Raw genomic sequence first — 27,478 nt, 5'->3', positions numbered from 1 at the left:
GCGAGCTGAATAGCAGAAAATACATTCCACATGAAAGCGCACACACACACCCACCTGGTCTCGCTTTCCCGCCCCCACAGTGAGTAGATTCAGCTGAACAAGAGAGAGAGCATCATTGAGGAGAATTGGGAGCATAGGCAGTCAGTGTCACTGTAGTCACTGTAATATCCTGTAGTACACACACACACACACACACACACTCAGAGTCTGTTTTTAGAACTGTGTTGTGAAGGTACTGCTACTGGTGGTGGTATTACATTTTACTGAAACTCATATTTAGAATTAAGTTCATTTATTTTTGTTCCTATAACTGAACTGTGAGAGCACAGTACCAAGAGTTACAACAACTCATTTTGTCTCCATTATTACATCTGACAGAATATTCTTCGAACAAAAGAGTGAACACACACGGCCCACAGCCATAGAGATTTTCTACATGGCTGAGATGTCATTTCTGCGTTGAAGAGCAGACGCTTTCTGTGCCCTGCAACCCACTGCAGATGTGTGGCCCCTGCCCACAGGGTCACCAGTGTCCATTAGGTTGCTGATGGTGGATGTGGTTTGGTTTGCAGCAGTGAGAGTTCCAGCATTCACTGTTTTCTGAAATGAATACTGTGATGTAGCTGCCATCTTCTTCTTTGTATGATATAAATATAGATATAAATGCCGACTGTCACACCACCACATAGTAATGTAATAATAATCATAATTGTGATAAATAGTTTGATGTTCATTTAAGTAGCACCTTTCACAAAACCAAGGTGGCTATATACAAAACACAATTAAAAGAAGAGGAAAAGGAGCAGACTTCATAGTACAGGAGGAGGACTCAAGAAATAGAAAAGTGGTTAGATGGGATGTGAAGGCCCATAACACACATCTGGACCCACCAGAAAGCTCACGGAGCATACCACTGCATAGAATCCCAGTCAGAATTCACATGCAGTGTTATATGATATAAGGCAGGTAATATTGACTTCTGTGGTATTTGGTGGGTGGGTGGGAAGTGAAGCACAGTGATTGTCAAGAGCCTTGGTTATTAGCTTTGATGAGTCACACCACCGGTGGCTAATACTCACTGAGGCCTGTTTGGTACGCTGGTCAGTCAATCAGCTGATTTTCTTTCTGATTCCTGGTTGATCAGCTGTTTTCCTCTCTGAGCCTCAGTTGGTCAGCTGGTTTCCTCTCCAACGCCTGATTGGTTGGCTGGCTTCCTCTCTGAAGTGTGATTGGTTGTGAGCTCAGCTCTGATGGCAGCATGGGGCACTGAGAGCCCCAGAGGCACTTCTCCACGAACAGATGGCCTCACAGTTGCTGAGCCAGGGGGTAAGAGAGAGGGGTGACATGCACACAATGTTTGATGTGAACTTTAATGTGGAGCACAGCTCACAGTCACTTGTTTCAGAGTCTTCTTTAGATGTTCAGAGCAGTAGGGCCAAGACAATAATCATGCAAGACAGCTCATGAACTTTAATGGTTGGGGTTAGATAAAGAATAATTGTATAAAAACTGTAATGATATTTGACTGGAGTATATATAAGAAATAGCAGAGAGGTTATCTTATTATATCTTTAAATGGATTATATTTGTTTGCATGTCTTCAATTGAAGCAGATTAATACAAATCAGATTTTATATCAATGACACAAATGAATAGCAGATTAAATTTATCAAACACATCTGATATGTCCTCTCTTATCTAGCACTTTGCATTAATATGGTGAAGATTTGTGCATGTGTTGTAACACTTGCAATTGAATTTACATACATATTTGCAAGTAATTTACAGAATCTTATTAACATAATTACTTTGATGATATATCGTGTCATGAATGAGAAATTAAACTTGTAAAAGATGACTTGGTTGTGACTTCTACAAAGCAACACTATTTAACAATTTGCCACTTTTTAAGGTACGCTTTACTGGTTTTGTTGACAACTGTGCAATTAATTTTGGTCAGCTACAAATTCATTTTGATGCTATGTGAAAATATGACAGGTAATGGCATGTGATGTTTGCGAGCCATCCAGATTATGCACTGTAGTGTTTCCGGAAGAGAGATTTTACAGCATGACATTGCCAACTTAATCACGAAAAAGCCACCAGTGATCATGTTTGCAAGCTTTCATCAGTTCACTGTAACAAGATTCTGTGATTTTCACAGCATCACTGCTGTTTTTGAGAAAAATGTGAACTGTATTTGTGAATACAGTATGTTGCTGTAGTTTCGCTATGAATTATGGTCAAAAATGGTCAAACTACAGTAATAAAAATTTGCTGCGAATCATAACACAGTAATAAATCTGACTCCTCCCTCACTTGTCAGCTTTTTGAAAATTTTGAAAAAACATGGCGGAAAATCAGTTGGGGTTTTCTGTTTTCTTTTTGCACATAAATACAAAGTTAAGCTCCCAGATAGCAAGGTGACATTGATATTACGTTGATTTTCCACCCAAATCATCATTTTGAAAAGATATTGAAAAGTCATGGATTTATGGTTTACTGGGAAATTTTGACGTGGTGATTGAAACGTGCACCGCGCGACGACGTTTGAACTGTCCGGCGGCGGGAGATCATTTTTGAGCAACAGTTCAGTCAGAGTCAGACCAACGGTGTTCAGCACTCTGTCAAGTTCGCAGCTCCACCTTAATGGTAAGCAAGCATTTATTTATGTAACGTTAATGTTTCATTGTGAAATTGTACTACATTAAATTCGGGCAATGTGTACAGTCTATGTACGTTGTACTGTCTAACTTACAGACTCATCCATGCTTGTTGGATCAACTAAGTAACGTTAGGCTAGCTATCATAGTTGCTGTTGCTGTGAAGGTGGCATTAACGTTAATGTGTTATGTTACGTTAACGTTTTGGCAGTCTCGTTTATATTAGGCCTACCTTAGTTCTCAGTAAGTTACAGTTTATTATATTCATATAATTTATATAAAACATTCGCTAGTAGTGCTAGGCCTAGTATGTTACTGTCACAATGTTAGGCTGAAGATGATGTGCTGCTGGTTAACGTTAACGTGGAGGTTTAGCTGCTACCAGCTAACTTATGTAACGTTAACTCATCGTAATCAGTACATATATCTATGTGTTGCTGCAAGCAAACATCATCAATGAGCTCACCCAGCTGGCTAACGTTAGCAGCTAAATATACCTTGCGAAACTGAGTTATGCTAACACCATCTTCAGCCTGGCATTTTGACAGTAAACTCAAAAAACATACAGTATATATATATATATAAATGATTATTCTAAAGTTTCACTTGTAAGTAGCCTTCAGTTTCAGTTGAAAATTGTTATCTAACACTGTTTATCTTTTTTTCTTCTATTTCTGCTAGGTGCTGCTTCACTCTGCTACTGGTGGTGGATCAGGCTGACTGCAACCGTTGGTCTAACGTTAGGATGCAGCACACGAGAATTTCTAAACGGGAAAAAAAGTGAATAAATGTACTTGCTTTTCAAACTGATAACAAGTTGTCAATGGTTATTTATGCAAGTTTGTGTAGCCTAAACCATACCTAGGCCTAGTGAAATTTATCCTGGCTGTAGATAAAGCAGGATATGAATTTCCCAAAATTACTGTATATAATATTACAGCACTGGTATTACTACTGTACTAAGTTACAGTATGATCCATAAGTACTGTGATTAAAAATACGGTAGACAATTCAATACTGTATACATTACAGCACTGGTAGTACTACTGTAGTTTACAGTATCAGGCATAGGTACTGTGATTTCATATACAGTAGGTGTACTGTAGAGTGAAATACAGCAACTTGCTGGTTATTTGCTGCCAGCAAGTTGCTGTAAATTTTACGTTAAACTTTTTACAGTGTTCCACATAGGCTTTTGCAAGAGTTTTGCATACCTTTTAACGTATTCGCTTGCTAGTTTCAGATCAAAAACCTTACGGCTCTAACAAGTGCATGGACTATTCTATCCCTCTATTATTTTTGTACCAGGCAGTTTCTGTATGTGTTGTTCTGCGGGTCGTGTTGGAGCAGAGTGAGCATGTTTCTGTCCATCACTGTGCCTGATGCCTTGTGACAGGTTGGCTTGTATGCACGCATGTGTGGAGTATACTACTTGTCTCCTCCGTCTTGCTGTAGCCTGACAGATAGGCATGGAGGTGACTGCCGGCTGGTACACCTCGAGGTTCACAGCAGGCAGAGAAGCACAAGTGGCAGAGCAGCAGCCGAGCTGGCTGCCAGAACTGGGCCAGGTGCAACCCAGCACTGGCCCGGCAACTGTTTGATTTTGTTTCGTTGTTCAGGCGGGATGCAGACAGTGCTTCAGACATCTTCAGGCATCCTCAGTGCCAGATTCACACCAGCTCAGTGAAACAGCTATCCCAGTGTTGGCTGGTACCTGGGTATTTTGCCTGCGGTCGAGTGAGATGCGGATGGTGTAAAACGCTCGCCCTCAGGCCTTCACACTGCCAAATCCACACCGGGTCACGGCCAGATCTACCCCATCATCCCCAGTCCCCTGCTGCCTGCGTGCATATGTCTGAGAAAGCTGTGGAGCGTTAAACACTCACCTCCAAACGTACATAGAACCGGATGCCCCCCACTTCAGCACTAGTCCTGTCCCAGGGTCAGTTGCTCTCAGTGCATGGAGTCCAGTACTCTACTTTACAGTATACAGTACCCTGTGTTCACCTTATTTAAAGATACACACACATGCACACACACTCTGTGTCATTCTCTTTATATGCTATGTTATATACCGATGTATAGTGATATATAGACACACTAGTTTTTTTCTAGTTTGTTCTCTATATATACAGTATTTGTTGTTCTCTGTTGTCATATATGTGTGGCGTTGCGATCCCCTTGTTCCCCTGTTTGTGTGGTACAAACAGTGGAGATGACAGTAAAACTGACCTGATTTTTTTTAGTCAAGTCAGCCCATAGACTGACCTTACTACATACCAGATCCAGGCCAGTTCTGGGCTTGATTCGGGCCAGATTGGTCAGAGTGATGTGCTTCCTGTCATATTTCCCTTATGTCGGCTGATCGTGCTGTCTACCTGCAGTTGTGTGGAACCTACCCTCACTCAGACATCCCTGGTGTGTCGGATCTGTGCTGCGAGCTGTGCTGAATGAATTGGTTTCTCCTCCGTGATATCTCGAGGGTGGCATTACGGTTAACTGCCAGCTGCATTCACCACTGACAAATGAAATGCTTTAATCGACTGTTCGCCACACAGGCTCTCTCCAGGCAATATGGAGAATGCAGAGGCGCCATCACAGAAGTATAAGCTACCACTCCTGCTTTTAGTGGCAGTCAAGCATCAAAGGCTTCTCCATCACTCTCAATACAGGTCTAGCTTGGAGTCACTCTTCTTTATTATGTTTATAAATATAGGGATAAATACACAGGGACTTGTGCATACGTATGTTGTGGTGTAACTCCCCCAGACCCTGCCCCTACCCACACATCCTTCACTTTCAAAAAGTCAAGACAAAACCAGTCAGGTGAAAAATGGCCGCTGCTTACCGCATTGACCTCAGAGAGGAATTAAAGAAAGAGAAAGAGAGTGAGAGAAAGAAAAAACAAGAAGGGTATAGATTGAAAAGGGTGAAAGAGTGCACTGATAAATGGATACCTTGGCGTGAGAGAGGCTTTTTGGCATGGCGCTGTGCTGACGCTGCTGTAATCTGCATTGGGGTGGGGTGAGTCGGGGGGGTGCGCGCTCACAGCGCTGTGTCTCTCTGTCCCAGCGCGCCCCTCCAATGTCTCAGACAATTAGCCAGCCCCTCCATCTCCTCCTCAGACTGCCTGTGGAGCTGCGCTCTCAATGCAGCCCCCCCCCCCCCCACACACAGCCCATAGACACAAGGCAGGAACAGTGACATTGGGGCAGGAACCAGGTACCAGCCAGCCAGACAGGCAGGGAGGGTGGCAGGCAAGGCAGGCAGGGAATGGCCAAAAATGCTGCACGTGTGTGACATTGAGCAAGAGAACAATTGCTCTCAAATCCTCTGTTCTGTAAATAATTGCAGAGGTTCTTTTTCCTCCCTCTCTCCATTGTGCCACCTGGGAGGTGTGGGCCATGTAGCTTTCCCAGGGTTTTGAGTTGAATATGGATTAAAATTCACAATCTGTCGAGCTCAAGCTCATTACCATGTAAATGATTTTTTTCTTTTAGCTGCTCAGGTGAAAGGACGGCTACTGGTGTTGTGGGTGGATGTAATCATTTGTCATTGTAAGCCGTAATACTGAAAAGGACATTTTTGTGTGTGGCTAAGTGTGCATGTGTGTTAGTGTGTGTAGTGTTTTTTGATGACTTACATGTTGTGATGATGCATGTATGTGTGTTTACTTGTGTGGCTGGCTGAAATGAGTTGTTCTCTCCCTAATGCACTGCATGAACATGTGTGTGTGTTTGTGGCTGCTGGTGTTGGTGATTGGTTGGTTGGAGTAACGGGTGCGTGTGTATGTGTGTGTCTGTGTGTGTGTGTGACTGTCTGTCTCTGTGTGTATGTGTGTGTGTGTGGCTGCTGGTGTTGGTGATTGGCTGGTAGGAGTAGCTCTCTCACTGACACTGTATGTGCATGTGTGTGCACTGTGAGTGTGCCTATGTCCGCATGTGCGTGTGTGAGTGTGGCTGCTGGTGTTGCTGGCTGCAGTAGCTCTCTCTCTCTCTTTCTGACATGCTGCTGACATTTCATGAGGCAGGGCTTGATGTGCTCAACATGAAGCCGCCAGAGCTCTGTCTCTCTTCCCTCCAGAGCGTTCTGGAAAAGTGCGTTTTCCCTCTTCGCTCTTTACCTCCACCATCTTGTCACCGTATTAGAAAATGTCTTTTTATTGATTTGTTTTATCCATACATCGGTAATAATTTTTGCAGCTGCTACATTAGCATGTTAGAGCTACAATTGATGCCAATCAAAGCTAATCAATATAATTATAATTCTTCCTATAATGTTATTGTTGCTGTTGAATCTCCCCTGCTATCTCAGTTCTTTTGCATCTCATTTTTGAAGATGCCTGTCTCTGATAAAGGACTGACTCTTCATGGATCCAGCATGCTCTTAGCTCCATTTCTCCACTCTGTTTGTATTAAAAATTGAGCAATACTTGATGTATATAATAAAGCGCTTGGCTCTGATTGGCTGGGCTGGATCTCTGGTGAACACTTCCGTATAGCAACAGTCCCCCCTCCCTCTCTCCCTCCCTCTACTTCTCCTTCTCTTCCTCTCTTCTCTGGCTCCTCCCTCTCCACCCCATTCCCCCCTCTTCTCTCAGGCCTCCTCCTCCATCTCCTACAGCCCCTCTCTCTCTCTCACACACACACACACACACACACGTACGTTGCACGCGCACACACACACACACATGCGCTCACACACGCATACACGCCGCTGAAATTCTGCCTCCGAGGGGCTCCTCTGCAGCATCAGCAGCCGTAGCCATGGCAACAGCAGCTCTGACCCCGGTTTTGCTTACTGCGGAGTCTGGGAGGCTTGACCTGGATTCCTTTCTCTGACGGTTACTTGGGCAGACGCACATGCTCAATTGACCTGCTTCCCATCAGAGAGGGGTCAAGCGAGAGCCCATCCCTTCATCCGCCATATACTGGAGCATGCAGGCATCAGTAACATCACTTGTCGGCTCAGCATCACACACACACACACTTGCCCCCCCCCCCACCCTGCATACACACCACGCACACACACACTGTGGGTTCAGTGACTGATCCATGAATATGACTCTGGTGCTGGTGGTGGATTTTTAAAGTGAGATATCTGACTTGCAGGTGAAACAGAACGCGTGGTTTGGTGTCGAAGCTGTCATATCTTTTGTATTGTTTGTTATTGTTGTCGTATTGCTGATGTTGTTGTCCTTTGACAGATTAAGCCCTATTGTGTAGGATTTTCGTTTCTTTCATATTGCAAGGTCAGGGCTCCTCTTAACTCAGATTAGAGAAGAATGCAGCAGAAACAGATCCAGAATATCCTTCTCCTGCAAATACAGAAATACATGCTAAGAGCGAGGGAGTGGGTGGCACTGATTCATTCACAGAATCCTTTTTTCCTCTCCATTTCCTGTTTTTGTATCCTCTTTATCCTCTTTTAAGCTCTGCTTGAAGTGCACCAAATCCATTTTGCTGTATGGATGTAATGTACATAAACTAAGTCTATTTGGTGTGAATTCTGATGCATTAGCCACCGCAGCTTGCTGCCTTGGATAAAGGACTGATTGTGGGATTGGGAAATGTCCTCTAGAGACTCTTTTAGTATGCAGTGGAAATGGACTCAGACACAATGAAGGGAGGTTAAATAGAGAGGTTGTTGTACTATAGAATAGTGTGTCTAGTCATCCATTGGTCACTTATAGTACAAGAGCTCGCCTGGCTCTGATTTTGCTTAGATTTTTGAATGGGAAGAGCGGCTGGGAGAGCTAATATAAATAATAGACTTTAGAGTATATCACAGAACATTCATATTGAAAGGGATGGGTGTTGAGAAACAGGTGATTCAGTGTGCTGGATATTGCAGTTGCTTTCCAAATCCGAACAGGTATATGAATGCTTAGTTAAATTTTTAATTTTCATTAGTAAAAAGAGTCAGCGATCGTGTGCGATTTCAAGCCTATAACATTTTTGTCACATTCAGCGAACATCTCCTCACAATCCACTAGCTGTCCATCCTGCGAGTACACTGTAAAAAAAAACGGTCTCTGTAGGCAGCCCAGGCTCCGAAAATGGGAAACAAACAAATTGGGTGCAGCCTGTTCCTCAAACAAAAACGAAACACTTGATTGTTGGATTACTGAAGTGGGGTGGTACCTCTCTAGTGTTTTTTCTACCTCTTTGGTTTTGTTTGGTCCTTGATTAAAATATAATGTATGTTGTTTTGGACAAAAGTGTCTGCTAAGAAATTTAAATATGAACATAACAAATGCAACGTCATGCACAATTGCTGACTGAACCTTTAAGTCATTCAAAAATGATGGGAATGAATTTGTAGTCATTGCAACATACCTAGTTTGGTATGCTGTTGGCATGTACACCGGTGGATGGATTACAGGAAATGTCTGGTCCAGTTTACATCATATGTGTGGTGTATACTGTGCCATCGGTTTACAAAGATGTCATGTCAGTGTGTGACTCGTTTTCAAAAACTGATATGGTCAGTTTTAAGACCTGTCAGAATTGTTGTGAAACCACGGAATTAGCTTCCTGCTACCATAAGCCTTAAAAAGCCAGATGATGTACCCTTATTTATAAATACACTACAACAAATGAAGTGCCATGTCAAAAAAACGGTAACACTATAACACAACTACAATATAACAACATCTTCTGAGGCCCATTCATCTGTTCCTGGGGCCAAATGCACCATGTCTGACCAGTTTTTCCCCTTACCCTGCCAACCCCACAGACATGATAGATCAGTAGGTATCTACTGACACCGCACCATCCATACCTGACTATGTTCATCAGGTATCTCCTAAAATACTTGTCTTAAAGCCTATGGATAGAATGTAGAAACTCTGGCAGTGGGTGTGGGTGGGTGTGTGTGTGACCCCACCACAGTGGCCAGTCTAATGGCAGAGCTGGTTCTGGTACCACCAGGCCCTCACTGACCCAACCTGTCCCGGAGCCCACTTTCCTCACATCTGTCCCTCATCTGTCTTTGTCTCTCTCCGCAGATGTGCTGGATCAGCAGAGGATGCTGCGCTCCAGTTGCCTGGTGACGGGGGTGCACACGCCCCCCATCCGCCGCAACAGCAAGCTGGCCACGCTGGGGCGCATCTTCAGGCCCTGGAAGTGGAGGAAAAAAAAAACGGAGAAGCTCAAGCAGAGCTCCACAGGTCAGTCTGTTCGTCTGGCGGTCAGTCAGTCAGTCAGAGAATATTTGTCAGGTTGTCATGTGTGTCATACCCAGGCTAACGCTACTTGGCAGGCTTGACAATGCAGCAGTACTGAAAAGCTTTCATCCAGGCTTCAGAGCATATTGTAGATGATTAAGCAAGAGGGGAAAGCACATGCGCCTATATAACAAGTGTGCTGCTCTATGTCATATTCACTCAAATGCCTCTCCAGTTCGGTAGCTTTTATGAAAGAAAATACTGGTTTGCTTATTTTAAATATTTACACAGAAATATTTAAATATTATATACAGTAACTTGCACTGACGAAGGCTTTTGGGCTGAAATGTTTGTCACCCCCGAGTTCTTTGGAGTTCAGACATCCTTTGCTTTTGTTACTGATCAGACACCCCAAAACATGGAAACAGCAAGAGCATTGTGTAAAAAATACTTTCTCTACTGTGTCATCTCTATCCATGCAGATGTAGCACTAGCATGCGGCCTCCACAGCACCGACCCCGGCCCCCCCATTCAGGGTGTGTCAGACATGGAGGGCCGGCTGCCGCCTACACTACCCAACATGCTCAGCGTCAGCAGCATGGAGTACCTGGGCTCTGACCAGGAGCCCCTCCCACCACGTGAGTAGCCGGCACCAGAGTTGTGACAGACGGATGCCATTGACTGGGTTTATCTAAAATCTGCAGCTTGCTGAAGTCCATTATATTCATCTGTTGATTACAGTCCTTTGATCTCACTGCTCTGAGTCCATTTATTCCATTGTTACAGGAGAGATGAAGTTCCAGTGTTACCCACTAGATGGCGCCAGTGTTATTTTTGTAACCCAGCAGTCATTACATAGACATATCAGAACTAGTACAGTCATATTCACAGTATATCTGAAATGTTGCAGCTAAAAGTTGACAATGCATCCATAACAATATCAACAATAAAACAATAAACAAATAACAATAAATCCATCTCTCTTAGCGCCTGAACTGCCTGAGGAGGCTGACTCGTTAGAGGAACCCTCGAACCCAGAGGAGGAGGAAGAGGATGAGGTCGGGGAGGAGGAGGAAGAGGAGGATGAAGAGGAAGGCCCACTGGGCGACCCAACTGACGGCATGCTGGAATGTATAGAGGGTGCGGAGCAGGAGTGCCTGGAGCAGAGCCTGCAGGGTCACTCGCCTCCCGGCGTCCCCGGCCCACTGACCTCACAGCTGGGCAGCGAGGAAGGTGAGCCTGCTGGGGTGGAAACAGGAGTGGAAGTGTGTGGAGATCAGGGACAGAGAAGAGAGACACACACACACACACACACAGACACACACACACACACACACACACACACACACAGACACACACACACACACACACAGACACACACACAGACACACACACACACACACACACACACGCACAGACACACACACACACACACACAGACACACACACACACACACACAGACACACACACACACACACACGCACAGACACACACACACACACACACACACACACACACACCTAAGGAGCTGAGGTGCAGGTGCTGGGGGGAAAGACAGTGATGCTGCATGTACCAACTCTGACATCGTTATTTATTCAGTTTTAAAACACAAAGATTGTGATGAGTTTGAGACTTTTAGATTTGTATTCAGTTGCTGAGTGTGTGTTTGTGTGTGTGTGAAAGAGAGAGAGAGAGAGAGAGTGAGAGAGAGGGAGAAAGAGATGATCACCCAGTGTGTGTCCAGTAATCTTCCTGGAGGGCTGACCTCCTGCAGCATCCATCGAGAGCCCTGTCATAATACGCCTGACTCAGCTCATCACTGTAGTCAGGAGCATCTGGCTTAAGGGACGCTGGGTTCATGCTTACCTTAGGAATTCATGCTGGCACAGAAAACACTGAGGAAGGGGAAAATGTTTAGCTTGAAATGACACTTTACAATGAACATCAAGGATGTACAGAACAAGGCATATGGTACATCTAAGGATGTAAGGTTTATTTGAACAGACTTTTTAAATAAATAATTTAAAATTAGTAAGGTAAAAATAAATTGATGAAACACATGCATGGCAGGAGAGTTGTTTTGGTAAGTTATTTGACAAGCAGATAGAAATTAGTTTACTGATTTCTGACAGTATGTTGATAGACAATCGTGGCCCTAAGATATACAAAATCAACATGGAACATTTAAGTTATGTATATAAGTAAGTTACATTAAATACCTAACAAATCAATAGAACTTCATGAAAATATTATCATCAGAAAATGAAGAATTGTAAACCTGCATTAGATTTAAATAGAATACATTTATTGGCAAAGAAATATGATCAGGGATTGTGATTGTGAGGAGAAAAGAACTTTGATGACGAGAGTCTTTCTTTTAAATTATACTGAGCCTATTTTCTTATTTATTTCCCCCCCTCAGATGACCAGGGTGTAGCCATGGCCCCTATGCACCAGTCTAATTCCTTCCTGCAGAAGGAGCCTCCTCGGGTGCCTGAGGGCCCCTGCCTCCCCATGCGGGGTCCCCTCTCCAACGCTGTGGTGTCCCCGCACCTCGGCAGCATGCACCCACCACTGCCCCCTAGCTGCATCATCGAGGAGCTGCACCGAGCGCTGGCCAACAAGCTCAGGCATGAGATGTGAGTGGTCCCGTCGGAACCAGACATTATCCGCTACGGAAGCGGACCTGGACTGGCTCTGGTCTTTAACCTGAAATTAAAGTGCTGGTATTCGAGTTTATTAGTCCTCAAGGAGTCTTGTCTGTGTAAGGTAACATGGATGAACTAAATTCTAAATATTACACAGACATACTAAGAGGATGACAGGGGTCACACACCGAAATCATAGACATAGGTAGAGCACAGGCTAATTTCTTTTCAACTTCAAAAGGGTGTCGGGGTTCCTGGTTAATGTCCACACCAAGATCAGATCAGGACCCAATCCTAGTAGTCTGACTCACCTGCCTATTCCTAGGTCACTTTTGGATGGGAAATTAGTGAGTTAATTAGTATAGTTAAATTGAAATTAAGTGTCTGATTACACAGCATCAGATCCTTTTTTAGACTCTAAATATAGCCTACATCATAGCATATAGTAATGAGTAGTGTGGCAAAGTGCTTGGCACAGGGTGGAGACGTGTTAGAGTGCACAGTGAGATGTTACAGGGCCCTCCACTTTTATTGGCACTACTGTTAAAGTTGAGTAAAAAGAGGTATCTTTTGCCAATCTATTTTGGTGTCACAATAACAACGAGGAAGAATCCAACCTAGAGGGGAAGCTAATTTATTCTGAGAAGCAAATATACCTATACATTTTTTTTTTAAAGACAACTGCCACAATTATGGCACCCCCGCATGTAATACTTTGTTAAGCATCCCTTTGCTAATAAAACAGCTCGTAATGACGTCCCAAAACACTGGAGAATACAAAGCAAAGGAGTTGAGGCCATTCCTTAGCACAACATCTCACCAGATCATCCAGATTCCAAGGTCTTCACTCTTTGACTCACCCCACTGTTTTTTTTTTTTTTTAATGAAATTCAGATCACTGGACTGAGATGGTAGAAGCTTGATTTTGTGTTCAGTAAACCATTTTTGTTTTGACCTGGTCATGTGTTTTGGTTTGTTGACCTGCTGAATGATCCAGTCATGACCCACTTTTAGGTCTTGGCAGAGAGTGACAGATTGTCTTTGAAAATGTTCAGGTTTTTTTGGAGTTCATGATACCATGCACCATAATGAGGTTCCCAGCCCGACAATAACAGCCCATCCACCATAATTATCAATAGGCATGGGATTCTTTTCAATATAGTCATTCTTATATCTTGCCAAAGAGAGCAATTTTCATTTAATCTGACAATAGACCGTGATTACAGACAAAGTCACTGTAGCATTGTGCATTTGTAATTTAATGACAGGAATGGCTTTTATCTGGAATGACCTCTAAATAATCTATTATCACAAAGGTCACTTTTTGGAGACTTGGTAATAACCCCAAGATGATATACTTTCCTTTTATTTGAATTTAGCATACTCTCTTGTCTTTCCTATGATGAAAAAATTACTGGGGCATTTACCTCTGTGTCACCCTTTTTTCATATCTTGAATGTAATGACATAAATGTAATGTCATGAATTAGTACTGAAAGTTCACACTCTGATTAACTTAAATATGTTTAAGGTAAATGGAAAAAAGCTTCTGTTACATTTTGTTTAGAAGATTTTAGTGCCAGTCGTGGCCTACTGGTTAGGGCTTCGGGCTTGGAACCAGAGGGTTGCCAGTTCGATCCCCGACCAGTGAAAATGGCTGAAGTGCCCTTGAGCAAGGCACCTAACCCCTCACTGCTCCCCGAGCGCCACTGTAGCAAGGCAGCTTACTGCTCTGGGTTAGTGTGTGCTTCACCTCACTGTGTGTTCGCTCTGTGTGTTCACTAATTCACGGATGTGATAAATGCAGAGACCAAATTCCTTGTATACGCAAGTATACTTGGCCTAGAAACCTGATTTACATTTTCTAGGGATGCCAATAATTGTTACCCTGGCTGCAAATTACATTTAGATTTCTAGGCTAAATAATTGTGGCATATATGTTTTTGTTAAAAATATGTTTCGATATTTCTTTTTCTCAGAATAGATATGCTTATTAAATTTAGTCAACTTTACCAGGGGTGCCAATAAATGTGGAGGGCGCTGTATGTGATGTTCTTTAGTGTAGTGTATGGATATATAATGATATAGATTTGTCCCCTGTCCCCCCCCGCCCCCTCAGTATTGAGAGAGAACCCAGCGGTGATGCCGAGACCCGGAGAGACTCGGAGGAGAACAAGGAGAACCTTCGGATAGACCAGTGGTTCACCGACGCCTCAGGCCACATATTCGACCAGGAGAGCTGGAACGACTCTGTCATTTCTGGTGAGTCTCTTTCAGAACACACTACACAGAAAACAATGCCACTCCACAGAACACAGCATGCAGATTTGCATGAACAGAATAATTTAATGAAACTACAGCATGTTGACATTGCCCCCTCTGGCATGCTGCAGAGACAGATATATCCCATGCATTTCAGACTTGTCTATATCACCTGGCCAATCCACTCAATCCCATGTATAAGCTGATATAGTGGAGAGGTACTGTACCTATGACTCATGTTCTACACTTGAGTAGGAGAAAGCCATCTTCAGTAATTGGATATGATACAAGTGGAAGATTGCTGATGCCGATGTGATCTTAGATAATAGAGGTCTGTACGTAAGCCCTACAGGCAGGCCAGAGTTCCATAATTCACCTAAACCACTGTTGCAAAACAGTCATTGTGTAAGGCTCTTCAAAGGACACTGTTTTCTGTCCTTCACATCCTTTTATCAGACACTAATGTGTTATCTTGTGATATATTTTTCCTTTTAATCTTTTCTTTTTCTCTGTTATTTTAATTGTTTTAATGCACTACCTTTTTATGTAATTTTATGATGCTAATTTCTTGAGAACTTTTAATTAACTGTCTGTATGAATTATTAATTAAAAACACTTGCCTTTGTGTCATGTCTGCTTCCTAATGCTATTGCTGAAGTTAAGTCTCAATCTCTGTGGTAATGAAAATGACCATTACTTATGTGATGAGTGTTCCTGATGGCAGTGTTCTAAGTCTATTCTTGATGGTAGTGTTCTAACTCTATTCTGGCAGTGTTCTAACTCTATTCCTGATGCCAGTGTTCTAATGCTGTTCCTCAGGTTCTCTTCCTCGCAGGATGAGGAAGGAGCTGCTGGCGGTAAAACTGCGGAACCGACCCAGCAAACAGGAACTGGAGGACAGGAACATCTTCCCTACACGCAGCGACCAAGAACGTCAGGAAATCAGGCAACAAATTGAGATGAAGCTTGCAAAGTAAGACATCCGTCTCTCTCCCTCTCTAAGCTTTCCCTAAAACCCTGCTGAGTCCCTCCCATGAATGTTTCACTGGTTGTTTCAGGGAAAGGTAATAATTTCCCCCTATTTTAAAAGAGTAGCTCATCCAGACAGACATTTTTGGTGTCTTTTTTCTTTACTGATGATTTCTTTTCAATTGTATTTGATTGATTTATATATATATATATTGCTATTAACTATATCAATGTCAAACAATGGGAATGGTTCGCTCTGCTTTATGTTAGCAGCAGTGATGGGCAAACTACTTAGCAAATGTAGTGAGCTAAGCTACAAGCTATAAATTAACCTTAAAGGAGAAATCCGGCAATGCTAGGTGACCTCAAGAAACATAGGCCTATATGACAAATTGCCGGATTTCTCCTTTAAGCTCAATTCTTAGAGTAGCTTGTAGCTTAGCTCACTACATTTTGCCTATCACTGGTTAGCAGTGCGCTGAAGTAATTTAAAATCTCAGTGAAATTACATTGTCTCAGTGACACCATGTAACACCAGTAAAACTAAGGAATGTATTCATGCCAAATTGTTAACATAATGTTGAATTGGCCTTTTTCATCCAAAGGCCTTTTGCTACATTTGCTTGATAACATTTTCAAAGCACAACACAAATGGACAGCAAAATTATTCTACATCTGATTGATCATGTCCGTCGCCAGGGGTGGAACTAAGAGTCAATATGAACTTGATTTCTTTATGAAATAAACTAGAGAACAGGCATGGTAATCAAATAATGTTCTCCTGTGCGTCAATTTCACAAATAATTTTATTTCTTAGAAAAAAATACTTTGACACTAGTTAGACATTGTGTTCCAGCATCTGGTATACCATATCATGAATATACATCCCTTTGCTGTTTATGTAAACAGTGTTTTAACTGTATTCACCCCGCTCAATAATAGACCGTAGCCTACATAATACATCTTTTTTCCATCTTTGGAACTTTTGCCTCTCCGTCGCCACCTACCGACTGAAGCTTCCCATCGCAGGCTGGTGACTGTAAACAGTGAACTGTCATGCTGATCTAAGTGGCATTTGTGATGTACTGTAGCACAAAAAAGTGACAGAGATTAAGCGATGTGAGATTGGATCTGGGAAGATCAGCTGTCAGCTCTCTCATCGGATGGATTTGTGCATGGTGTATAAGGGTGACAGCATTTCAGGTGTGTGTGTGTGTGTCTGTGTGTGTTTGTGGAAACAACTCAAACACCTTTTGGTGCGAGTGGCACAGCTCTGATTTGTTGAAGCTTATGTAAGTTTTGGAGCGAAACAAATAACAACTGAACCTGGAGATTTGGCTCCCTCAGTTAAGCCACTTAGTGAGAAATGAGAAATATGTAGAGCATTGGATTATGAAGGGAAAACAGGTCAGTTTGACATGGTCTGACACACTGACGCAACACAGAAACACACACGCACACACACTACAGAAATCATAAATCAATTTCAGTTGTCATTGCTTCCCTAAGCCAGTCTTTTCCATTTCTTTAACCAGACATGCAACAGAGATGGTGTACATCACAGACTTCCTCTCTCTCTCTCTCTCTCAACACTCCCTAGCAAATGCAGAACACGTTATTGTCATGGCAACTGGGCCAATTTATGAAAAGCTGAGCTTTGAGGTGGTAGTGTGAGGCATGATCATTAATGGGTTTGGCATATGGATGATCAGGATAGACCTCAGCATAACACTGAGTGAAATGTCCTCTAACAGCAGGTTTAATTGCATTTAAAAACCATTTGATTTCCTGTCCATTTGTTTTATCAGATGACTTGGAATGCTTTTTCAAATCAAATCTCAACATCCCATGCCTCATTCAGCATTGTCATACTCTTTATGACTAACTGTTGATATGACAGGGAATTGTGAGTTAGTATGTGTAATGGTGTGACCTGCAATGACAGATTCCTCAGATCAGCATATTGAAAAGTCCTTACACAACTCATTGCTTATGATGAATGGTGAGATAAGATGGTGAAGTATTTGATTTTGTGTTAAAATATTAAAGAAATCGTGGAAAGTTGAAATACACCTGTGCATTTTCAGTGCCCTCAGACTCAGACTAGGCTACACCTATAGGTTGTGAAGCCATGCCCACCCCTCTGCAGTAGCAGACAACAGGTCTATTCTTACAGTAGCTCTGTAGCTATGTCTCCTGAAGTAGTGAGGATGTATAAGGGTGTAGAGACAGTGCACAGATGCAGAGAGTACATGCACTGCCTCGGTTTGTTTAGCTTGAGAAGAAATAACCAGCAGTTTTCAGCACATGAAACAGTTAAATTCCTTGCAGGCTAAGGGTGTGAGACTATGGAATGTACAACACCAGGATTAACCCTCTGTCGGTGTAATCTAGTTATAACAGTGCGAGTGGCAAATTACTAATATGCCTGTTTTCCATGGAGGTAAGCAGATTTGCTCCATATATTTTTTCTTTCGTGTCACACTGCTCTGCTTTTAGAAGAGGGAGCCCCAGCAGCAGCAGGTACTTGATTCAACTGAGCCAGACTCCCCTGTGTCTTCCCACAGATTACTCAGAACATAGCCTACCATAGGCTTATATCAGATCCATTTCGCAGTGATCTTAAAGCAGCTGTCACATTACATCATGCCTAGATGCCTTCTTATGTTGCGCCTGGCTCTGGCTCGGATCAGGGCCAAACATGGCGCGGATGTGGAGTCAGACGCCATCTGGGCTTGTGCTGCACCGCTATCAGTTTGGGGATGTGCGCATCATACCCTCTGATGAGAGCGTGATGTGACCTTTCTATCTTTAGCCCGTCGTGCCCAGCACTCCCACTCAAGCGAGACGCTGCTGTTGCTATATTTAGAGCCGAGGCTGTTGAATAATGCAAGGCGCGGCAGCAAGCACTGCGGTAGCTGGGGCTCTCTCGCTCCCTTCATCTCCTCCATTCTCCACCCCCACGGGTGCTCCTTTGTTTGCTCCGAGCGCTGGATGTGGGGATTACATGCCGGAGCGCTGTTAAAGAGACAAAATGCACCAATTTGTCTTTTTCGCTGTGTTGACAGAACCAACACAGCCGCCGCCCACTCAAGAGTCGCACTTGTCGTGATATCAGCTGGCTGACTCTGTGGATGGAACGTTTTGTGTAAAAAATAAATAAATATATATATATAAAAATCGTGGTCGATGCCTTCAGTGGGTTGGGCTTTGCTTTTAGGAGGTTAAAGGCGCGTTCTCTCAGAGCACAATGTCCCGCGAGGACGCGAGTAATAAGGGTTACCCAAACAGATTTCTTTGTCTCCGAGATTTCCCAGTACCATTGGAGAAACCTCTGTTGCTAGGCAACATGGGATAGAGGAGGTCAATGATATCGAGACAGCTACCCTTGGGGCTTTGGGAGTGCTTCTCTGTTTCACCTGCTAAAATATTAATGGCGCCACATCTGTTGGGATGCTCAGAAGATGCGTTCCTGCGCTCTGATAGGACAGCGGCTAGTGGGAAAGTATTGCTGGTCCAAAACAGAGCCAAAGTTCGGAGAAAACACCAGACCTGCTGTGGCAGCAAATATTTAACTGGATTAGTGTTTCAGCCACTAAGAACCCCGTCGTTTAGCCTATTTCTCATCCAAATATGCTGACCAAAATGTGAACTCAGAAAGACCTTAAGACATTAAATTCCAAGAGATGAAAACATTGCGTAACTGCAGGCAGTGTTTACTGAGTCTTTCACTCTGAGTGATTTTGTCTTTGTCATCCTACTCTTTAGGCTATAAGGCCATTGTCCCAAATTCCTGAATAGTTTCTTTTGGTAGGTTACCTCGATTTGTTTTCTTTGATAGACATTTCTTGTTTGGTAGGCTACTGTGTCAGTGAAATGTCAGCGCCGTAACCTGTAGCATATCCTTCACAACATCATTATGCATTCAGAGTGGGCGGCGCTGCGCGGAGCAGGGAGAGCCCTTCGTGTATTTGAAGGCGTGCTGATACTGCACTAGGCTACTCTTACTAGAGACTACAACAGAGGCAAGAGAGCTTCGGCACTTGCACACAGGCACAGCACACAAATTCACGGAGAGAATTAGATTGTAACTGTTACTTTGACGACCGAAGGGTAGCATACCGGTTGGCTATCATTTATCAGTTCAAGGGTACCAGGAGAAAGAGAAACCAACACAGCAAAGCGTGTTGGCGCATCATCGTGTATCCAGATGTGGGGAACACCTAAATCGAAATATCAGAGTCGGGCTTTGAACTCGAAATGGAGAGATTTTGAGTTTCCCTTCAGAATACTGGCTGTGTTAATAGCCTTGTTGTGAAACAAAGCTGAAGTCATTAGGTAGCCTAGTCCTATCACTACCGGGATAATGGTCCAGAACGTGATTGTGGTGTTCTTTCGCAGGAGACTAAGTCAACGGCCGGCGGTAGAGGAGTTGGAGGGCAGGAATATTTTGAAACGTAAGTAACTAAACACGATTCCCTTATATTACACGTCTTCAGTTAGGCTATATCCTCATTAATACAAAGTTTATATTACTTACTAGCCTACCTAGACCTATACTGCTCACTTTTACGCATGCTATAGGATTAGGTTAGATAGCCAACTCTTATTTATGCAATAGCCTACAATGTAACCAAGAAACGGATTGATTAGGCTATGCTTGTCTTCTTGTGCTTGAAGTTGCAAATGTGTTTCCAATATTCCAGAGAGGAACGACCAAACAGAACAGGAGGAGAGGAGAGAAATCAAACAGCGACTAAACAGAAAGGTATACATGCATTATTCAATCTACTGTGGTCCATAAAGGCTATTCAATAACAGCATTTTATTTCTTCCATTTTGGTAATGGATTGAACATTAGGCCTAAAGTCAATGCTAAGTGTTAAACCACAATTAATATATATATAAAAAAACAACTAATAGACTAAATTATATAACACACACATACAGAGTGTGTTAATTGCTTAAATTTAATTATAAAATATGTCTAATCTGAATGGTTAAAACATTTTGACATATTTTTGGGGCCTGTTTTCCAGTGTAATTTATGATTTCAATCATGCTGTCCATGAAACATTTGAAAACATTATTGAATATTGTTAGCATCCCTATACATTAGACCAGAGGCTTAGTTGTGCAGCAGGTGGATCCATAAAGGTTGTCTTGTAGGGGAGCACAGTCTAAAGGCGAATGCACACCTAGCTGACTCAAAGCACACGCTGCGATGCCAACTGTCTGGAACCACTTGCCTACTGGCAGTGGAGGTTAGGGACCCCTCTCTGGCCATGCCTGCTTCTTACCTCCCCACTTCTCTCTGACCACAGCTCAATCAGAGACCCACAGTAGACGAGCTACGAGAGCGGAAGATCCTGATCCGCTTCAGCGACTATGTGGAGGTGGCCAAGGCTCAGGACTATGACCGCAGGGCAGACAAGCCCTGGACCAGACTATCTGCAGCCGACAAGGTGAGGGGCCAAATGGACCTAATTTGTTGTCATCTGTAAATATATAAACACAATATCAGGCAAACCTGGTTATTTTGATCATGAGGTGTCTCAACTGGTGTCTTACAAATTCATTCATAAACGTATACCTAGGTGTTTCAAATTCATGTGTTTTCATTTAGTCACAAAACAAATGGCTTTACTAGTGTCAAAGTTGTAGGGCTATTAGATTTTATCAATACTTTGTCATCTGCTTTAAAATAAATACAAATATGCTCCAACAATTAATATTTCAGAGCAAAGACAGAATCCGTTGTTCTGATTCTTGAAATAACTTTGATCTGACAATACACACACACACATCCCTGGGCGCATACCTGGAAATTTTCTAAAGTGCTCTCTCTTCCCATTCCACAGGCTGCAATCCGTAAGGAGCTGAATGAGTTCAAAAGCACCGAGATGGAGGTTCACGCATCCAGCAAGCATCTCACGAGGTAAGCCTGGCTCCACAGAGAGAGCTATTTTTAGCTCAACGCGCATCACATCTATTCCTGAGAGCTATAGATAGATTGCTCCGAATCAAAGCCCCATTTCCCCAGACATAGTATTACCATAAATAACCCTGTGCCTGACACAGTCACACCAAAAAAGACAAGAGTGTGCTCTTGACCTGTCATGTTTTTGGAGGAAGCAGCTATTTAATTTGATTTCGTAACAGTGACTTCTGCTGCCGTTAACGGGAAGAAGGCTGACGCGCTGGTCTCTTCAAGGCCGAGCTAAAAATAGCCCTGCTGATTGATGAAATGCTATAATCACTGTGTCTGTGTGATTCCAAAGGCACCTCTTCTTCTCCCTCTGATTAATGTCTCTCTCCCCTCTTTCTCTCTACCCAACATTTTCCCCCTGGTAAAGATTTCACAGGCCTTAGAGGACTTTCTTCCATGAAGAAATGATGAAGCAAGATTTTCATTTTTTCGTCTGTGAAAATCCTGGAGGCGATTTTTTTCCCTCCAGGGCTCCCCCCTCTGGTTTTGTCCACGGGCTTGTGTCCTTACTCTGCCAGTGCCCTGGCTTCTTCCACGAAGGGTGGTGGGGCGACTGTGATGTTTTTGGAGAGGCACCCGGAGGCCACGCTTCATCAGCCAGAAGCGGCCTGCAGGACACTCCAAACAGGAGCTTTGGGGGCGATGATCCACTTTTGGTGGAAAAAGAAAAGATGAGCAAAAGTGGAGAAGTGTATTCCGTGTATTTTTGTTTGTTTCTTTCTTTTTGAAAGGATTTCTTTTTTTGAAAGGACAGTTGTTTCAAGAGACCATCAGTGTTTTGGTGGAAGTTGTGCATGTGTGACCAGCTCCACTTAAAAAAAAAAAAAATGTTGAAAAAAAAAGGAAAGTGAAATATTGTTATACTTGAGGGTCATGTGGGGAGAGTACAGGTCTTTGGGGTGAATTTCATACCGAGGTGTATGGAGAATCAGTCTGAACAGGGTTGTTCATGTCTTCACTTGAAAAAAAAAAAAAAAAAACCTTTGTAAGAACTACTTGTCTTCATAATACAAGACTTTTTAAAAAATATGCGGTGTCTTCTTGTTCCAAACATACCAAAATCTGTAGCCAAGAACAGGTAATGAAGACATGTGTAGCAGTTGTCATCATAATGACAGAATATGTGTCCTGGATTCCATGTTTTTGTGTTTAACAACACAATGTGTTAACATGTGATTATGGAGAAAAATCAAGACAGCACTGACTACCTTTTTTTCATCAATCTTTTTTTTATTAATGTGGTTTTAATAATATATTAACAATAAGGCAATCAATTTTTCCATATGAATAAATACATTTTACACATGAATTCATTATTTAGATTAAAATTGTGTGAGTGAATTGACACACTGAGGTTTGACAACCTTAAATAAATAGACTCATTGAACTGAATAAATACTGGTTTAAAATAAATATGGCTTATAACATCTACTCAACATGTCTAAACAGATTCAGCACTAAAGGGAATTCTTACATTAATGGAATCGGAATGTGAACAGGAACATGAAGCAGATTAAAAACAACTCTATCGATCCTTCTCTGAGTTAGAATAGAGGAGCCCCCGACAAGAACAGACTCTGCAGTCCTCGACGCATGCTTGAGAGCTCTTCCTCTCGCTAAAAACAACACGGTAAACAGAAAAACATCAACAGTGTTTCAGATACTTTCTCTGTTCAGGTTCACATTTGTTCAAACAGAAGATGCTTTTTACCAAGTGACTCAAAGGTAGTGCAAGCAGAAGATGCTTTTACTAAAAGTTACTCAGAAATGGAAGTGTCAGCGTTAGTTCTGTCAGGAAGACTTAATTGGTCACTCATTCATTCATTTGGCCTATGCCAAAGACTCTTATTGTTGCTTATGTATTTTGTATATCCTTTGATAGATTAAAACACGTGTTAACTTTCATTGTGCCTCCCTGAGTCTTTCTGATAGAACTGTAAGCTAGTCGTTAAAAATAGTTTTATTTAATTTTATATTTAAATAATGATATGTAAATATATATCGTCCAGCAATGATAATGTTTGCTCTACGTGTTTGACACATTACACTTTCGACTTAGCCCGACATTTAAATGAGTGCCCTTGGAAGTACATTTGTCTTAATGACTACGCAGTCCTGGTCTAATTAGGTCCCGTCTTACTCACCATCTCCTGAAGAAATTGATCCTGGACCGACTTCATGTCCTTCTTCATCAGGCACATCTGAAGACAGCAAAGACAGAGGCCAGGTCAAGAGGGGTTACTTTGAATGATATACAGAACTGACCCAGGGTGGGTTTTTTTTTTTTGGTGCCTGTCCTAAATTCTAATTTTCACTACCAATTTCTCATTCTTACTACATTTACTTTACTTTAAAAATGTAGGTGTGGTTGTATCGACCAAACCAACTAAAATGTTAATAATGTTAATAACAACAGTAACAAAAAAGTCTGTGATAACACTAAAATGGCATTACACTTGCATAACTGTTGATAGATAGATATACAGATAGATTATCTTTATTAAAGGAACCGTATGTAAGAAATGTAATTCAATTAATCATAAAATGGCCGCTGACAACAGTAGTCCGGCCAGGATATCGTCATTTAAAAAAGTGAAGTTGCAGCCCTCAACTGATGTTGATGTTTACATATTTGTGTTTTAGCCTGATCCGCCACCCTCCACCTATCTAGTAATCACAAAGTCAGTAGTGTTTCGGCATCTGGGTTGCCAGCTCTGCTCTAGTTACCACATCTGGGGTGTACACCGCTCTACAGTATTTTGAAAGTGATTGTAGTACCAGTTTTGGCCAAAATCCTACATACAGTTCCTTTAATTGATAGGATAATATTAGCGCATTCAGCATTCAGTGGGGTCTAGTACAGTTTGACCATACGTCCAGTGATAATGGCTCACCTCAGAACTAATGATCTGCTGCTCATACTCCAGGCTGTGGCACACGTTTGTCTGAAAGGAGTTCTTCAGGTGCTGGAGCCTGGCACAGGGCATGAAAACACAAGGGAGCATTTTGTTGTGACGTGACGTAAAAAGCAAGTTATGTAAGCTCGACTTCTCCTCTGAAGTCGAGGCACTGTGCCTCCTGCACCCAAATCCCATTACCCGCGAGGATTCCAGGAAAAGAGCAAACACCCTTCCTTTCCTCGAAGTGTTGATAGGCTGATGAAAATATTCCTTAATGCAATAACAGGCAATCAACCCAGTTTAATGGGCTGCCATTTCAGCTACAATCACTATCTCAGTTCCACAAAATCGGCCCCAGGATTATGTAACTCTGTTCCCAGGTGCCATTTGAACAAGCAGAAAATAACAGACATTTGTCTATGACGAAACGCTGTAATCCAAAAAACCCTAATGACGCACAAACAAACTGTTACCAAACCTAGCGTCCCCTGCTCACCTCCGAGATTCTTTCTCCTGGTACGAGTGGAAAGCCAGGGTCTGTTTCTTCCAGTAGATCTATAAAAAGGAAGGTATGGGGGGGGGGGGGGGGGGGGGGGAAGCAACGTTCTCTCAATTCTGGCACAGAGATGTGATGGGTAAAACCAGGTGTCAGTCTATTATCTCAGTCTCACACTCAATCATTTGGTTTACATCTCTCTTTTTTTCCCCTTACTGTACCTCACTTGTGAGGTATATCATCACCAGTCATCAACCATCCATGTGTTGGCCCTCCTCTCACCTGAAGTCCCATCCTCGACTGCCCTATTACTGTCCCCCTATCTGGATTCCTGGCCCGTACAGCCTAGCGACCCATCACCTGCCTATGACAATTCTGCCCGGATTCCTGGCCTGTCTGCCGACCCACCACATGCCCCATGACAACTCCCTTCCCCTGGACAAATCCAATGCTGGACTATTTGAACTTTCTGTCACTAAATCAGGATTAATGAATTATCAAACCAGATACGTAATCACCCCACCTCTTGTAACTTTCTGCTCAAGTGCTTTTTAACACCATGTCTTATTCTCTACACCTGACTATCATATGCACGTCATGTATACAGACCTTACTGTCCTGTATTGACCCTAGGCAGATGGGTCAGGCCCTTGAGTCGTGGATCTGCTCGAGGTTTCTTCCTATATGTATCTCCAATTCTAGGGAGTTTTTCCTCGCCCCTGTTACCCATGGGCCTCTCTCTTTCTTTTCTTTTCTTCCTTTCTTTCCTTTTTCTCTGATTGCCTACATTCTGTATAGCGCCATGATACATGTGTAATGTTTTGGCGCTCTATAAGCACAACAAATTGAATTGAAATTGTTTATTAGTGCACTGTGCCCCTGAATGACACGATCACACACACACACACAGACGGGACGCAAAGGGTCAGAAAAGGTCACAGAAGGGTGACACTCACCGTCAGCTCCTTCTCCATGCTCTTCAGGCCGTTGTCGTCCTGCTCCAGGTTGCTGATCTCCTCCAGCAGCGCATGCTTGATCTTCTCCAGCCTCTGTGACCTGCCACCAGACCAAAATAGCAGGTTCTTACCACACTTGTTTGGCATGATGAACTCAGGGTTCCCACCTATTTTCGTTAACATGTCGAGGCTTTTCAGGGATCCTTAACAATATTTCCATGAGCTTTCATAGTACACAAAACTGCATCATTTGCTTTTCCATGCCTTTCCGAATAGGTTAGTTTCAGAGATGGGAAACCTGGCTTCAGAAAGTAAAACTCCTACCATGTATTGGTTCTACCTGTGCACCTAAAATAGGTGATTTCACCAATTCGCTCATCTACCTGGCTGAAGAGTTGAGCTAATGAGAATCCGCAGGTTTTTTCTGAATGGTTGGAACAAAAGTGGTAGAAATTTTACTGTCTGAAGCCAGGTTTCCCCATCTCTGGTTAGTTTGGCAAGTGGAAACTCTTATCACACAATGCAACATTACAAACACAATAACAACTAGAAAAGCATTTCCTGAAGGAAATACAGTGCATGAAAATGCAAAAAATATGATGTAAAATATCATACAGAGTAAAAACAAATAATGCAGATATAGTTGCAATAGTGATGCTAGGGTATATATGATGGTTGTTATGCTGGTTGCTAGGGTAATCATGTTGGTTGCTATGTCGGTTGCTAGGTTGTCATCGTAAAAGTGGTTGCTAGGCTGTTGCTAGAGTATTTATCATGGTTGCTATGCTGTTGCTAAGGTACTTGAGGTGGTTGCTAGGCTGTTGCTAGGTTAGTTGTGGTGGTTGCTATGCTGGTTGCTAGGTTAAACTCATTGGTTGCTATATTGGTTGCTAGGTTGTAACTGTGGAAGTGGTTGCTAGGCTGTTGCTAGGGTATTTGTCATGGTTGCTAGGCTGTTGCTAGGTTACTTGAGGTGGTTGCTAGGCTGTTGCTAGGGTAGTTATGGTGGTTGCTATGCTGTTGCTAGGGTACTTGAAGTGGTTGCTAGGCTGTTGCTAGGTTAGTTGTGGTGGTTGCTATGCTGGATGCTAGGTTAAACTCATTGGTTGCTATATTGGTTGCTAAGTTGTAACTGTGGAAGTGGTTGCTAGGCTGTTGCTAGGGTATTTGACATGGTTGCTAGGGTATTTGACATGGTTGCTAGGCTGTTGCTAGGGTAGTTATGGTGGTTGCTAGGCTATTGCTAGGGTATTTGAGGTGGTTGCTAGGCTGTTGCTAGGTAAGTTGTGGTGGTTGCTATGCAGGTTGCTAGGTTAAACTCATTGGTTGCTTTATTGGTTGCTAGGTTGTAACTGTGGAAGTGGTTGCTAGGCTGTTGCTAGGTTAGTTGTGGTGGTTGCTATGCTGGTTGCTAGGTTATACTCATT

The 27,478-nt window shown here is 42.8% G+C and overlaps 2 protein-coding genes across 8 annotated transcripts in view; one reads left to right on the top strand and one right to left on the bottom strand.

Annotated features, from left to right (window-relative positions):
• Nucleotides 1-22,934, top strand: part of phactr3a (phosphatase and actin regulator 3a) — a 29,000-nt gene extending 6,066 nt beyond the window's left edge. Inside the window, exons 2-12 of the mRNA XM_042097222.1 lie at nucleotides 9,673-9,834; nucleotides 10,314-10,469; nucleotides 10,819-11,064; nucleotides 12,255-12,471; nucleotides 14,599-14,741; nucleotides 15,561-15,714; nucleotides 20,112-20,167; nucleotides 20,417-20,478; nucleotides 21,035-21,175; nucleotides 21,572-21,648; nucleotides 22,067-22,934. Of these exons, the coding sequence (XP_041953156.1) occupies nucleotides 9,673-9,834; nucleotides 10,314-10,469; nucleotides 10,819-11,064; nucleotides 12,255-12,471; nucleotides 14,599-14,741; nucleotides 15,561-15,714; nucleotides 20,112-20,167; nucleotides 20,417-20,478; nucleotides 21,035-21,175; nucleotides 21,572-21,648; nucleotides 22,067-22,082 (1,430 nt within the window). The 3' untranslated portion in view covers nucleotides 22,083-22,934. The remainder of the gene's footprint in view (nucleotides 1-9,672; nucleotides 9,835-10,313; nucleotides 10,470-10,818; nucleotides 11,065-12,254; nucleotides 12,472-14,598; nucleotides 14,742-15,560; nucleotides 15,715-20,111; nucleotides 20,168-20,416; nucleotides 20,479-21,034; nucleotides 21,176-21,571; nucleotides 21,649-22,066) is intronic.
• Nucleotides 22,935-22,962: 28 nt separating this feature from the next.
• Nucleotides 22,963-27,478, bottom strand: part of sycp2 (synaptonemal complex protein 2) — a 52,827-nt gene continuing 48,311 nt past the window's right edge. For all 7 annotated transcript variants that reach the window (XM_042097218.1, XM_042097216.1, XM_042097217.1 and 4 more), the window contains exons 42-46: nucleotides 26,052-26,151; nucleotides 25,096-25,154; nucleotides 24,594-24,672; nucleotides 23,844-23,900; nucleotides 22,963-23,315 (exon numbers count right to left, since the gene is read on the bottom strand). In XM_042097218.1, the coding sequence (XP_041953152.1) occupies nucleotides 23,244-23,315; nucleotides 23,844-23,900; nucleotides 24,594-24,672; nucleotides 25,096-25,154; nucleotides 26,052-26,151 (367 nt within the window). In that variant the 3' untranslated portion in view covers nucleotides 22,963-23,243. The remainder of the gene's footprint in view (nucleotides 23,316-23,843; nucleotides 23,901-24,593; nucleotides 24,673-25,095; nucleotides 25,155-26,051; nucleotides 26,152-27,478) is intronic.

Source organism: Alosa sapidissima, chromosome 7 (assembly GCF_018492685.1).
Source record: "Alosa sapidissima isolate fAloSap1 chromosome 7, fAloSap1.pri, whole genome shotgun sequence".
Lineage (NCBI taxonomy): Eukaryota > Metazoa > Chordata > Actinopteri > Clupeiformes > Clupeidae > Alosa > Alosa sapidissima.
The sequence above is the reverse complement of the archived record's forward strand: the minus strand, read 5'-3'. Positions and strand labels throughout refer to the sequence as shown.